This window comes from Parambassis ranga, chromosome 1 (genome assembly GCF_900634625.1).
Source record: "Parambassis ranga chromosome 1, fParRan2.1, whole genome shotgun sequence".
Taxonomy (NCBI): domain Eukaryota; kingdom Metazoa; phylum Chordata; class Actinopteri; family Ambassidae; genus Parambassis; species Parambassis ranga.
Genome location: NC_041022.1, coordinates 17,518,634 through 17,533,489, shown reverse-complemented (window position 1 = coordinate 17,533,489; position 14,856 = coordinate 17,518,634). Strand labels below are relative to the sequence as shown.

Here is a 14,856-nt window from a genome sequence, read left to right as displayed (position 1 = left end):
TGTTTTAAATTGTGTTAACAATTCCCAGACAAAACAGAAGAATGCACACACCTTCACCCACAAAAAGATTGAAGATTTAATTTGATGAAATTCTACTGAGAGTAAATGAACGAAAATGTCAGCATTGTACAAAATCACAGTAGTATACGACTACAAAAAACAGGATCAGTGTGTATGCTGGTTGTTTATGACACAGATGGAAGTGTTTAAGGTTCACAATACAGAAAAAAACACCCTCCTCCCTGAGGTACTTTCCACATTAGTGATTCATTCTGGGTGCAAATGCGCAGTATTAAATGTACTGCTGACAACGAACAGCACGAACATGAATTCCCTTTTTTAAGGAGCAAGCCTGAGACAGCATGTTTGTGTATGAATAAAGAGAGAGTACCTGATTACCTGTGATATTTAACATACTGCTACTTTGTGGCAATGCTGTTGCGTCACCTGCCTCGCCAAGAAAACCCGACACCCCTGAGATTCCCAGCATCTTAAAAGGTCTTTATGACAGAGTGAAGGCAGAGACACTAAAGATGTTAAGGTCTGTTGATAAGGCATCATTTCTGTGCTACCACAGTCAATTAGCATAAAGAGTCAACAAATGTGGTCCATACAAATCCTGCAGTTTTAAAGCAATTTTTTGAAAGTGCAAAATGTGTACCGATCTACAAAGACTGGTCAAAATAACAGGAACACCTCTCCACAATGGACAATGTTGTCGTCACTTAGAAAACATAATTTCAGGAATTGCAGTGCCTAAGTGACTCTATGTTTAAACGTCTGTAATGCGATGTCCACCAGAATCCATAAAATCTGATGTTCAAAGCTCCAAATATACATACAGGGTGCAGCAGACACCAGCACAGCTGCATGTAAAAACACAAATTTCATTGTATGTAGACAACCTCGTTTTAGTTTGTAGGGAGAGAGGTACAGTATCATTGAAGTAACATTTGCAATAACATAATCTCAACTTCAAGCCGTTTTAAGCTTGCAGCTCCAAACTTTCCTTTCCTTGCAAATTTATTATTAAAGTTGTTTAACTTTAAGAGAGAAGCCTTGCAGAATTTCATATTACAGCAACGTGTCTCCTGAAGGCAGATTAATCAGACATTGATATGTTTACAGGCAGCGGGTCAACAGACACACTTCGCCTCTATTCATCACATGAATACAAAGCCATCGACCAAAAAGTGAGGTTGTTCCTGTTATTTAATGACCACTGGAAATGTAAAAGCTGTTGATTGTTGACTGTATGCACAAATCACAGGGTTCAAAATACAGAAGAGGACTAGACAGAAACATTGATTTAAAAATCCATTCAAAGCCCTTTTAAGGCATTAATATAAAACCTGCTGATGTAAAGCACAGGGGTTTGCCGTTATTTTTTTGGTCGGAAGTATAGTTTCTTAGTAAGCATCGAAGCAAAGCAAGGTACTTGCTTCTTCCCAATAGCGCTCCGGTCATTGCAGTTCCCAACACTCCTCATTGACACTTTCCTGTTGACCAGTGTGAGGAGCTCTGTGAACTCAAGGGAATTCCCGAACCTCTGAAGCATCTCACACAGATCCTGGATATACCAGGAGCCGTTGATGGTCTCCCGGTGAGAATAGTACCCTTGAGAAATGAAATTAAAAAAAAAATATTTTTTTTTATTTCCTGAATCAAAGAACAGCTTTTCTGTGCCAAATCGTTAACCCCCAAACAAGGAACAAGCAACACAATCCATGACAACAAGCAACACCATCAACACAACTCACCTTCTGCTACAGAATAGCACATAATGAAATCAGCTCCAGCAGGGAGGGTGTGCACTGCGCTGGCATCCACCACCACCTCGTTGGTCTTCATATCATTGTCCACCGTATCACAAGGGGTCACTGGATCATCATGCTTATCTCCACGGCAGGCCTATAGACAAATAATCAGTAGTAGTAAGCAAAGTAAACAAACAAGCAAACACTATGTGTTGAGTTAGTTTTTTTGGTTTTTCTGTACCTGTAATATGAAGATCTTTGGCTTTCCTACAAGGCTCTTGCACTTGTCTCCTTTGAACATGGCTGTGATGTCCTGGACGCTGATCTTGCCATCATAGCTGTAAACGTGATCGTTCTCACCGTGGCTCAGGAACACAAGCAAAAAGCAGTCTGCATCTGAATGGTCTTCTTCTGCAGCTGGTGGGACATTAAACAAACAGGTAGACGTTACTACTTAAATACTTAAATAAATACTTTATTTATACCAGGGGGAAATTGCTAGATGTACATACCTTCATGGATTTTATTCAGAACTTCCTCCTGTCGGTAGTTTTCATAACTCCTCACTTCGAAGTTCAACGCCATCAGTCTAGACAAACAGTGAAAACAGGGGAAATCTGAGCAAATTCTCACAAAACATTGGTAAAAATGCAGCATTCCCCTGGAAAATGATACCTTTTCTCCAAGTTGTATCGGTCGGCATTTGTTCCGTGCCTGTCATTTAAACGCAGGTGCCAGAAGAAGCGCTCCTGGTTAAAGATGAGTGCAAGGCCTCGTCGCTTGTTGCCCATCTTATACTCCTCTGCAGGATCCAATGGAACTAATGAGCTGAGTTTAAAATGAAAAGACACACATGAAGACAGGCCCAACATGCTAATATGCCAAGTGAGAAGTTCCAGGTAGGAGATAAGAGTTTACCTTCTGATGAAGGCATCGGTCTCTGTCAGGTTCTCTGTGTATGCTTTGAAACACACAAGAAAACGCACACATTCAAATTACAAAATCAGAATTTGTGGCCAAGCCTCGCTTTGCAGCTGTTGTTTTTTTTTAATATCACAACAATACTGTTGTTGCCAAAATACAGAGGAGGCTTTCCTTTCTTTGTTAAAGCACACGTGCATGAATTGCTCCACTGCTGTAAGCGTGAGGTCAAGCAGCCATTGTTCCATCAGCTTAGAGTCCTCATAGCCTTCAATGGCTGGGTGACAGGTGGAGAAAGATGGCAAAAGAACAGAGGCGACACACTATTCCACACCCTACCAGAATGTAGCTTCGACTTTTTGTTTTGTGTAAAGGCAAATCAGCCCGGCAGCTAAGAAGCCACCATCTCCCCTTTTGTTGTGTATAATGAGTATGTACACATCTCTTTGCCCGTTGTGGAGATTTCCATGTTAATGCAACTACTTTGCAGGAAGGTCAACTTTTAAGAAAGTAATTTACTTATTTTTGTGTCTATGGTGCTGATTTAACAGTATTCTTTAAATTAACATTCATATGAAGTGAATGAACAAACAAGCTGCAGCTATAACAACCTTCATGAAAGTAGACTTCATTGTAGGGGTAAAAAATAAATAAAGGAATATAAATCAATGATTAATCTTTAATCTCACACCTTTGATCTAAACTGATCATTATAGGGACAGTTTTGTTTCTAGGGTGCATGGCGTCTGCATTTTATAGCTCAGGCAAGGCCAGTTTCTAAATGACAAAGGGAGCTCAGGTGATTACTATCCTGTCCACTCTCTGTCCTCAATTTAAAAACAACAAGGCAATTTAACCTGATGATTAATGTCACACTGTCTGACAGGTAAGCAGTATAAGTAGATTATCTTGAAAACTGTATCTTCTAGTTTCACTTTTGCTCTGATACAATCACTGCTTTAGCATTTAGAGCCAATAAAATATGTAAAGTACAGAACTCACCCGCCCTGTCTGTTGCAGGTCTGCTGTCTGTAGCAACACTTCCTGGGAAGGTGGGAGAAGCAGTAGCAGAGATTTAAAAGCCAGCTAACACTTTGTACAAACATGGTAACAGCCTGAAGAAGAAACTCCTCACTGCAAAGGCGTGTCGCCACTTGTTGTTTATAAGAACACACAGTAGTAAAACACAAGTTCACAAATGACATGGAGTCCGTCGACAACGTAAATTCATTACGTGTGTTTGTAAATACACTGAACGCAGACGTCGTACAGTTGTTTTAGATGAAAAACACGGTTGTTACCTCCACAGCTGTCCTCTGCTTTCTTAGACATGTTCACACTCTTTGCTCCGACCGACACACACTGACAAATGAATTAGCTTCCTCAACCAACACTGATAAACTAGATTAAAGCCCCGCCCTTCTTAATGTCATTGGCTAAATGTGACGACGGGAGGACGCGATTGGTTGGCGCATCTGTCGGTCAAATATCAATGACCGTGACTTCCGCGTTGGCCACATTTGCAATTCACAAAACATGTAAGAACCGATTGTGGAAAACAAGGAGGAGGTTAAATTGGAGAAATGTGTTTTATATGTTTAAACAAAAACCAAGTCTTTTTTATATAAGTGGATTGTTTTCTTTTTATTTCATTTTCATTTTACAAACACATAAAATAATAAGTTTTAAAGACTGAGTCTTATCCCAACATGTAAACCCAGAAAAAAACCTTGAACACTGTTCCACACTTTGAACATTATTAAGAAAATATAAATAATTAATTGCAGAGGAAATATATTAGCTGTCCACTCTACAAACTGGTGTCATTTCATATTCACTCTGTACGAACACATGTATCTCAAACCTCCAGTAAAAGTGGAGGCAAATGGTACAGATTAGTGTCTAAAGCTCTATCCCTGAGAAAATCTACAAGTCCTTTAGGTTTATTGCTGGTGTCCTTCAGGCGGTCGGCAGTGTCACAGCTCCCTCTTCACTTCATACTGACACACACAGGACTCCCGCTGACTGTCCAGGTACGGCTTACATCCCAAGTGCATAACAGCATCAAAGAGCAGAGTCACCGCTGACTCACATGCTGTCAAGAAAAAAAAACACACACACACACACAAGGTGAGCAAACCGGCCCCATGCCCTGGGGTGGTTACAAGAACATACTGAAAAAAACATGTCAGCTCACCAAGATCTATAAAATGAAAAATAAAGCTCTATGTTTCCCTCTGCTGGAAGTACTTTGTATTACAACAGTTTGTACTGTGAGAAGAAAAATCAGTAACCTTTAATAGTATCATTTAGATATAATCTAAATATGTTTAAATTAATTTAATGAAGGTCTACCCACTACTCATGGAACATGTGCAATCTCTAAATACCTAACTATGGTTGAAAAAGGAGAGCTGACGAGTCGCGCTACAACATCAGCGGCAAGATATATATATAAAGTGTGAAATCATAAGATGAACAGAACATTAGTAATGGCACTGATTTATTCAAATGTGGCAGTCAGCCATGGCAGCCATTAATGATTTTACAATCTATACCCAAGCTGTTTGTGGCTCCACATTAAAAGCACTGGAGAAAGTAATAAGAAACAAAGTACAAGCTTTAGTTGAAGTCACTTGCATTTATAATCTACTGTAATCTAAACTGATGTTAGCAATGCAAATCTAAAGTGAATGTGGGGTTTAATTAATGTTTCAGAATCACATTAATGCTGCTGCTGACAAAAAAAACATATTCAACAAGTTACACTTTCCATGACACACAAAAAATATTGTTTTAAAAGTGGCTTATTAGTGTCTCTGATTTATTGTTTTAATGACAGTATACTATCGCTGTCATTTTTGTCTTGTGTGCAAAGCCACTTAAATTGACCAGTTTAAAAGCTCAACATTCATTTAAAAAGCATCTATTCGAGTCTTGTATCTAGTCGGAGCCTGCTGGATTAGCCTCTTACCCTGGACGCTCTGGGCCAGTCCCAGAGTCCTTTGCACATTCCTGCAGATGGTCTCAAGGCAGTCCTGGAATTGCTCATCACAGTCGTGTTTCTCTCGGCCACATGTGTCATAGCAGCGGTCGTGTTGGTTACAACACTTAGTCATGGATGGGATACCTATATCAAACTGGAGATAACACCTCAGTTACTCTTTGACAGTTTGCAATAAGTGTGTTTGGACAGACCTAATATTGATATGTTTACAATATTTGAAATGTATTACTACACATTTCTTTTTAAAAAAAAAAATCATATATATGTATGTATGTATTATACTGTGACTATGAAGAGTTTTTTAATACTGTTTTGAAAAGTTAGTTATATTAAGATCACATTCTATGTAAATACAAAACATATTTAAAAAACATAAGAATAAGAAGTTTCTCTCCCTGTCAACCAACAAGTGACACCCTCTCAAGGCTCACAGGTGGAAAAGGTACGCATAAACCAAAAATATGTCAAATTCAACTGTTATATTTTACAACCTTGTACAGAATAACGTCAGAAATCAAATCTTTTAACCTGGATTTTACCTTGAACAACATGAATTGGAAAAAAGTATATATACTGTGTACATAAGGATTGATATATTAGCACAGGTAACCAGCCTCCTCCCAGGTTACCTGAAATCCAAAGAGAGGGGAGCCACATCCGTTGGGTGGGGGCTGCTTGTACCCCGGACGAGGTACCGGCTTGTATCCTGTGAGACAGGGAGAGCAAAGGTGGAACAGTTCGATTTATTTATCAATGAGCACAGGTATAAATCGGTGCTGTCAGCATGTTTGACACAGGTCTGAGACAGGTCACAGGTTACACGGGTGTTTAACGAATCAAGCCTCGTTAGATAAGGATCTGGACGAAATGAAGAAGCTACAGCTTACCATCACTGCATCTGTAATGACACAGCCCGTCATCGCCACCGAACAGGTCCAGTGCTGCATTCAGGTACGTGTCGATTTTGTGTATTCCGTTACGAATAGTTTTCAGAGTCATTCTCCAGTCTGGTGTGTCTGGCTCCTGTTTGCAGGCAGACACATGAGACAAACGTCCACAAAAACAAAAACACAACAGAAACACACAGATGTAGTTGTGATAGCGCATAGTCCATTTAACAGCCGATCCAGACGGCGGACTCTTCCGACACATCGGGACAACTCAAATGATTTATTTCCTCAAAAAGTTGTCTTGATAGCATCGCAAGTTTGAGTTCCGCTTGTTTTCATTTCACCCCAAAACAGCCGTGGAGGTACAGGCCTGCCTGTCGCAGCGTATGACGTCGCTTCCGGGTTTGACGCCATCACGTAAACGCAGAGCAAGCGGCGATTACGTCGATCACGTCGATTAAATGCGTTGTATTTCACAAAAACGTCGAATGTAAAAAATATATAATTATTTACACGTCACCTTTGGAACTAAATTACCCACAGCCGCCATGACGTCAGTCATAAGATCATGAACTCCAGTTTTTAAGTCTTTTCTGTCCTTCTTTACCTTTTCTGTACTGACTGGTTGCCATCTAAACTCGTTCAAACTCTGCTAACAAAGGGAGCCTCCGTAATAACTACACAGCTTATTTTCAAAGTAGTATCAGCAGCTACTTTAATGAGGTACGTTTGGTTGATACATGCAAGAGGAGGGACCTGCTAATGTTGCTTCATGGCTTTTCCATGATGCATACACCATACAGCGTTACAATGTACAATTGTAGATATAGTTGTTGTTCATTTGTACATTTATGATTTTATTGTTAATTTATATGTATGAATTTAACAATGGTAACCTGATAATTATCATTCTTTTGATTTGACAATTTAAGATGCCTGAATCTGAGCTTTACTCACCACTAGTGAAACAGGAACGTGTTCCTCTATATGATCTTATCACTGACGTTTTCAATGGGTGAGCTGTTACATGACAAAACAAACCCACTGCACAATGATGACATTTGGAATTGAAAATAATTTCACTTCATTGGAATCACCAGGTCTTGTTCATTTTCTGTAAAAAAACAGAAATAGTCTAGATGGAAATAGGGGTCCATGCGCACCCCCAGCTTTTTTATGCCACCTGATTTTTTTCATCCTTAAAGTGTCTATTTTCAGAATCTGCCAGGTACAAAGCTGAAATAATGTCCCAATGACTTTATTTTTAACCCTTTACTGCACCCGACCCAAGCCCAAAAAAATCTGTAAATGATACACAAGTGGCATAACTTTTGATGTAAACAACAGAGTCAAATGAACACATTTTCCCACACAATGTTGACCCAAGAAATTCAATGGTTATCAATAAATCGTCATTTATTACATTTAACTATATCTTGAATCTGTTTTTGAAGGCCAAAAAACTCTCAACTCTGTAGTTGGCCCGCTGTACATGTGGCTCGAGATAGACTTTAGGGGGAGGCAGGCGTTCCAGGTCTACTTTAGACTTATAGTCCAGGATTTTGTCAGCACTGAACATTTTTTAGCATCTTGGCTCGTACTACACCAACTGATGCTATCAAAAATTCTTAGCTCCACCTTACAGCTCAACTAATTCTGGTTGTAGGAATGATAGCAGCTATCTGAAGAAGCTTTGTTGGTTTAAGATAGAGTAGATTATTCAACAATATTCCCTCTTACTGTAACACAAACATGTTTTCAGCTCATTAAAGTGAATTTTGAATGAGGTGTACGTAGTGTTGTTTAGCTCTAACAGGGACAATCAGGTAACTTTAAACACAAATGAGAAACAAATTCATCCAGTCTATGGTAACAATTTGACTTTATTTTCATTAGTCGAGCATTGAAGAAAAACCTTGTTCTTCTATTGTTACTTAAATAACTGCATAAACTTTAAACATTCAAAAATGAAAATGTACAACCATTAATGAATTACAGTTTCACTGTCCTTCCATATTCAGTCCCAACCAACTTCACATTTTTTGGAATGGACAATATAAAATGTTCTTTTGAAGCAAAGTCACAAGTAACTCTTCATCATCCACTGCTCTTCATCCACAACCATCCTTCTATTGTTTCCTGGAATGGATTCGGCTGGAGGACACCATCTCCAGACAAACCTGATATATCTTCATTCTATATTTTATGACAAGCAGGTGATGCCAGAAGCGGTGTGTGTTGTTCTCACAGCAGTAATTTGTTTGTTCAAGAATGCATCACAGGTTCTTACTACTCAAAGCACATGCTTTTAGAATCAAGTGTTCTTGTCCTTCTTGTTTCCAGGAAATCACAAGAAAAGCAGAGTAAAAAAAAAAGATGTCTGGAGGTTTCTACAGTGTGTGTAGATTGGTTCATTACAATATGACAAGGCGGTTCCTGGAGTCAGGCTGGATTGAGGAAGAAGAGATGTTGGCCGGGGAATATGAGGAGAGGGACACTTCAATATCTCAACAATGAGCTAAATTATTTCTTTTAGGTTTGATGCTCCTAGTGTAAAGACTCTTAAAAAACATGATCATACATCATACACATCTATTCATATACATTTACATTATCTATGATGATCTCTGACTCATCCACCTCTGAATAGGTTATTTAATCTGTCCAGCTCCCTACAGTTATCCATGGTCATGAGTTCTGCCTTCTTGCGCATTCGGTCATCCCTGTACACCTTGGCGGCATAAAGCAGGTCCGTTTCTGGATTAGACAAGCAGAGAAACAAAGACCATAATGTATTGTTGAATTCAAAAAGTCAGTTCTGAGGGTAGAGATGACTACTTACTTGTTTGCCTCTCCTTCCAACAGTTATTTCGGACATTGGATACGTAGTCCTCCTCCACATTTTTCTCGATTTGCTGCAGTGCAGAGCCTTTAAACTCTGACTTGAAATCTCTAGTGACGTAGTAGTCAACATGCAAATTTTCTGTCTGCCTTTTTATGGTCTGCCCTGTGGACCTGGAAAGCAGAAAGCGATTTAGTAATTTCCCCACGTGAGCCTTGAAGCCTGTCCTACATAATGTAAAGTATATCTGCGTGTGTACGACTAGTGTAGACACATGGTGGTCCAACATGTAGTACAACATTGTGGGCTCTGTGAAAGAGGGTCCTCTTAAATACAATGTAAATAACAATGACGTGATTTGTAGTAGTCAAACAGTGGGACAGCCACTAGCTACTTATGAGGATTTCAAAAACTGGAGCATCTCTCTGAAGCACTAACACAAGCAGTGACAGAATGGAAACTTCAGATTGGCAACACAATGGTAATAACTAATTCTTAAATATGGTAAATGCCGAATAATTAGGCTACAATTATTTTATGCCGTTTAAAAAGTGGAAAAAAACCTCAACAATGTAAACAGAACCAAACTGAAAATCGTGGATTTTGTGAACTGTTCCACCTCTAGTGTCTAATGAGAGACAAGAGTGCATGCGTGCGTACGGTTTAGAATAGAGGCTGTAGGGTGGAGGGGACACCATCATCTGGCTCAGTATTGACACTAAAATCAGGACCACAATAGGCATCAGCTGGATAAACATTGAAAATCCACCCTAGGGAAAAACACAGAATCACACTTTAGCACAACAGTCACAGGAACAGATGCACTGTATTGTACAATAAATACAAAGTCTACATACATCTCCCCTTTCTTCTGTCCTCTCTTGCCGGTAATCCGCCTGATGGCTGTAGCTTGTCCTGCCGTTCGTGAAAGTGTGTGCACTTGCTGATGATACAAATATTAAGACTGAGGTCAAATGCAAAGTTGTGGCGATACAGTATGTAACCAAACACATCTCCTCTCAAGATCAGCACAGAAAACACTGTAAATAAGCCGATTCTGTGGGCATTAGTATCTATATGCTCACTTACAGGAGGGGAAGCCGCCTCCGAAGAACATGTTGAAGAGGTCCTCTGGAGTGATATCAGCCTCAAAGCCTCGGTGGAAGTCAAAGCCACCTCCATGTGAGTGACTCGGACTGCTCGGTTCCTCCCCTCCCGTCAGGTCATACTGCCGTCTTTTATCTGGGTTACTTAGCACTGCATAAGCATTGCCGATCTCTAAAGGAAGGGAATCAAGTGAGAGAAAAACATTAGCTGTAAACTTTAAGAAACTGTGTTTGATGTTATTTGATGATGATGCTTGTTATCAGCATCATTATTTCCCTGCCCATGTTAATAAAACTTACTTTTAAAGGCTTCTGTTGCTCCAGGTGCATGGTTTTTGTCTGGATGGAATTTGAGCGCTAGTTTCCTGTAGGCTTTCTTGAGGTCATCGTCGCTGGCTTCCTTGCCGACGCTGAGCACTTCATAGTAGTCTTTACAGCGCTTTATTCTGAAAGACAGATACAAACAGTGAAGCAGTCTAAAAAACAGAAACAGTGGATCATTTCAGCTTCTGTTGCTCTGGCAGAGAGGTGACAACTTTTCCTCTCTCTTTCTCTTATAGTATGATATAGTCATTCATACATACATGCACATACTGCATTAACATTATCAAGATCTTTACAGGCAAACACAGGATCTCTATACAATGTCTGCCTTTCTTCAGCACTGTATACTTTTTTAATTACAGATGCACATACACATGCAGATCAGACCAACACATACATAGCACATTCAAGTTTGTTGGCTGCAGCTTATATGATTTTTCTATTTTAAATCACATCATAAATTAGAAAGTGCATGAAAACTCACATATAATATGCATATATCTTCATGTGTGGACCATGAACACACTGTATGAGGTCATAATGAGCTGACCCAGGGGACATCTTACTTTTTTAGAAGACATGATGCAATTTTAACACACTTAAGCATCGTACAGGCTTAATATTAAAACAGCAGGAATACTGTTGACTTTCTTTGTTTAACAGCAATACACTGGTAGGATTGTGTAAGAAGGATGTGTTTGTATTACAAATAAACTCATGTTGCCATAAGAGTCTTTATGGGGAACATGTGTTGAACATGGGCTGAACTAAAATTAAAACATGTAGTGGTTACCTGGCTCTCACTACCTCCCGGGAAACAAATCAAGATGTTAGAGGTTCCCACAGCAACAGCTGTGTGTGCACAACACTGCACAGCCCCCTTTAGCTATAGATGAAAGGTTTAATCAAGTACAATAGACAGACAAATAACAGTGCTGTCAGTGGGCCAACGGCATAAAAATAGTCAAGTGAAATGGGACACAAAAAAGACTGCAAAGTCTAATGCTCTTACTTTTGCACACCATCAACCTGCTCTTTGGTAAAGGCTTTAGAAGAGTCGCCACCTCCAGTTTCTTGACTTTCTCGTTCTGGCTGGGCATTTGTGTTTTCTGACCGTTCTGCTGCTTTTCTCCGATATGTGCCATTCCCTGCTGAGCTTCCATTCTTCGTTATTGCATCCAACAAAGCTGAAGAAAAAGGAGGGAGAGGTTAACTCTGGATAAAAGCCTTGCATTGCAGTGTCATAGCGGCAGCTCACCTAAAAATCATCACAGTAACCTTATGACATACAGAGAAGATCAGACAACTCCACCTAATCAAATAAATCTAACTGTCCCAGCACCTAAGCTGAAATGCCTCAATATGAATTTGTAGTATGATATCACACAGTAAACACAACTTAGTAGTACTGATGATGGCAGCACTTTTCATTCATAAAAAGTCCCTGGAATATTTACACACCATCTTTAAATTTACCACTCAACTCCATGTTCTTGCAGATTTGCTTTAAATGTTATCAGTTCAAGAAGTGCGGTGCAGGGTGGAAACAGGCAGTCAGAGACATTACAGTAATAATACACACTAATTATCAGAAATGCATTTAACTGTAATGTTCTAAATTGTTTATCAATGCATTATTTATTTCAGGCCTCATGAGCTATAAGAGCAACTCCTCCCACAGCCTTCAAGGCTATGATGAAAACAGTGTAACATCTACTACAACTATTTCTGCTGTTTCACGTTACATTGCAGTTGTGTGTTTACATTTTCCAGGTACATTTGAGTGCAGTGGGTGAGTCATTCAGTCTTATGTCAAATGTGTTAATATATCATAATACCTAAAGTTTGCACAATAACGCACATGTGGTTTCTATATGTATATAATCATAGCTAAAGATAACAGTTTCAAACTCACCTGCTCTTCCACTGTCTCAAACCAGAATGCAAAACCTCAGAACATCTACGTGTTAGTTTACCCATTTCTACATAGTAGCCATTCTACTTTTTATATATACAGTATAATCCTATCTGTTTATACTCTTCTGCATAATGTCCTTTCAGACATCCTTTCATGCATCCACAGTGAAAAACTTACATTTTCATTTTAAGCCCCATCCTCCATAAAATAACATTAGTAACAACAAGTAAGATAATTCATGTCTAGGTCCACATAACATAACACATCTGATGTTCAACAAATGTTTTTTAAAGAACTTCTTACAATTGACCTCAAGTGCCTCAAGCCACGACTTGTAAGATGGAAGCAGTGTTTGTTTCTAGTTTGAAGGAATTAAACGCTTGGCTGGCAGTCTGCTAAAGGCAGTGGCGTGACGTGACTTCAGGCCCCTGAGAGGAGGGATACCAAAAATGGCCTTGGATCGTCAAATATTTTCATAAGAGTTTAAACCTGCATTTATTTCTTTAACAAATGAATCGCTTTACCTGTAAAATAGTGAAAAGGAAAAATCACATTTCTCACAGTCCAATGTTATCTGCTCTGCTGGCATTCACAGATTTATATACTATCATAGATTACAAAGAAACATAAAGTCTTGACACAATAGTCAGAATTTTTGTTTCAAAGTAACTAAATATTTGTCATTTTGCCAACTAAATAAACAATCCAGTGTTGTAGGTCTAATGTTACTCATTCAAATCCTTAAACCTCCTTGAAAATTTGAAGTAATTGCAAAGCTATGACTCTATGTGCTCCTAAATACCATTTTTTAGGGTTCAGCATTGGGGAGCAAGCTTCTTATGTTACTATCGTCCTCTAGCCAGTCTGGAAACAGATACGATAAATAAATGAGCAATATTATTGCTTATACACAGACAGAGCAGGTGCTGATTCATAATTAGGAAAACACAGTCAGTTTTTCCTCGGACTAGGTTACATTTCAAACCTCCAAGTTACAATTTAACATGTACACATTCAGTGACCACCAATGTGTAGGGGTCTATCTGATCTACAGTCCCATAGACTGCTGCCAGTCCCATCATACACACATGTTTACAGTGTCACAGTCTGTTGTGTGTACTGGATTAGCCTTTAGTTCTCTCTAGGTCAATCGTTCAATTAAGGGATTGGCACTTGAATGTAGGGCCTGGACAACATGGACACATCACCCTACATCCTTCAACAAGCTCCATTTCATCAGCTGTGCCCTCACCAAAAGCAAATCAAAATCCAAAATCTACTCAGAGCCTTTATTAACGCTGGACAGTACGGTCTTACTTACAGTGAAAGCGAAATCACATCTAAAAAAGACTTTAAACTCAGCCAACCGGTGTCTAGATGTTATCATGATCGTCTGCTAGCACTGCGTTAATGTATGGATGGTGGATTCACGTTTTTCGATACTAGCTCACACACTGCTCGTAGTTAATCGTTGAAACTTAACCAGATGTTTGTTAACTGTTCACATAAGATATAACTGTAACCATAATGTATATACTGTCAGGTGTACCGTGGGAAAGTGCAGGCTAGCTTAGCAAACAGGCCCACAAACATGTTCGTTGAATTTACAGTCTCTACACTATAGTTCATTTTTGACAAATGTTAAGTCAACATCTACGTTTTTGTGACAGTTATATACTAGTCAATAGATGACCTGCTGCGAACGTAAACCATAACTGTTGTTACCAAACAGCAGCTACATGCTAACACCTGATAGCACATCCGGACCTACTTGTTCCTCCGCTAGGTTAGCTCAGCCGGCTAAACAGCCCTGACAGCCACGAAGAGCCTTACCTTTGGCTTTGTTAGTTGGGTACAACTTCTCCGCCTTGTTGAGAAACTTAATCGCTTTCTCTTTATCACCGGCTTCGAGGGCTTTTGTCGCTATATTTATACATTTTTCTGCTTCGTCTCTGTTCCCTTCCATCTTCTTTCCTCTTCCTCCCCCAGCAGTCAGCTGAGCGGCTCACAGACCACGTGGTCTGCATCACTGACAGCTAACTCAAACCTGAGAGACTCCTGGGGGTGTCAGCTGTTACCTTCCTGTGTTTA

General features: G+C 39.5%; 3 protein-coding genes across 3 annotated transcripts; all 3 read right to left on the bottom strand.

The window, feature by feature from the left end:
• Positions 1 to 52: 52 nt before the first annotated feature.
• Positions 53 to 4,098, bottom strand: LOC114443263 (caspase-6-like). The gene is made up of 8 exons (XM_028417123.1): positions 3,980 to 4,098; positions 3,681 to 3,722; positions 2,676 to 2,718; positions 2,433 to 2,585; positions 2,270 to 2,346; positions 1,999 to 2,174; positions 1,761 to 1,911; positions 53 to 1,617 (listed from the first exon to the last, which is right to left on the bottom strand). Exons 1-8 carry the CDS (start codon positions 4,008 to 4,010, stop codon positions 1,382 to 1,384), a joined length of 909 nt encoding a protein of 302 aa, XP_028272924.1. The 5' UTR covers positions 4,011 to 4,098; the 3' UTR covers positions 53 to 1,381.
• Positions 4,099 to 4,320: 222 nt separating this feature from the next.
• pla2g12a (phospholipase A2, group XIIA) lies at positions 4,321 to 6,964 on the bottom strand. Its single transcript, XM_028417138.1, has 4 exons — positions 6,573 to 6,964; positions 6,315 to 6,391; positions 5,653 to 5,818; positions 4,321 to 4,773 (listed from the first exon to the last, which is right to left on the bottom strand). The coding sequence occupies exons 1-4, from the start codon at positions 6,835 to 6,837 to the stop codon at positions 4,655 to 4,657; spliced, it is 627 nt and encodes a 208-aa protein (XP_028272939.1). The 5' UTR covers positions 6,838 to 6,964; the 3' UTR covers positions 4,321 to 4,654.
• Positions 6,965 to 8,433: 1,469 nt separating this feature from the next.
• Positions 8,434 to 14,769, bottom strand: dnajb14 (DnaJ heat shock protein family (Hsp40) member B14). The gene is made up of 8 exons (XM_028417097.1): positions 14,599 to 14,769; positions 11,860 to 12,034; positions 10,824 to 10,969; positions 10,507 to 10,695; positions 10,275 to 10,360; positions 10,078 to 10,187; positions 9,418 to 9,590; positions 8,434 to 9,332 (listed from the first exon to the last, which is right to left on the bottom strand). Exons 1-8 carry the CDS (start codon positions 14,729 to 14,731, stop codon positions 9,208 to 9,210), a joined length of 1,137 nt encoding a protein of 378 aa, XP_028272898.1. The 5' UTR covers positions 14,732 to 14,769; the 3' UTR covers positions 8,434 to 9,207.
• Positions 14,770 to 14,856: the final 87 nt, after the last annotated feature.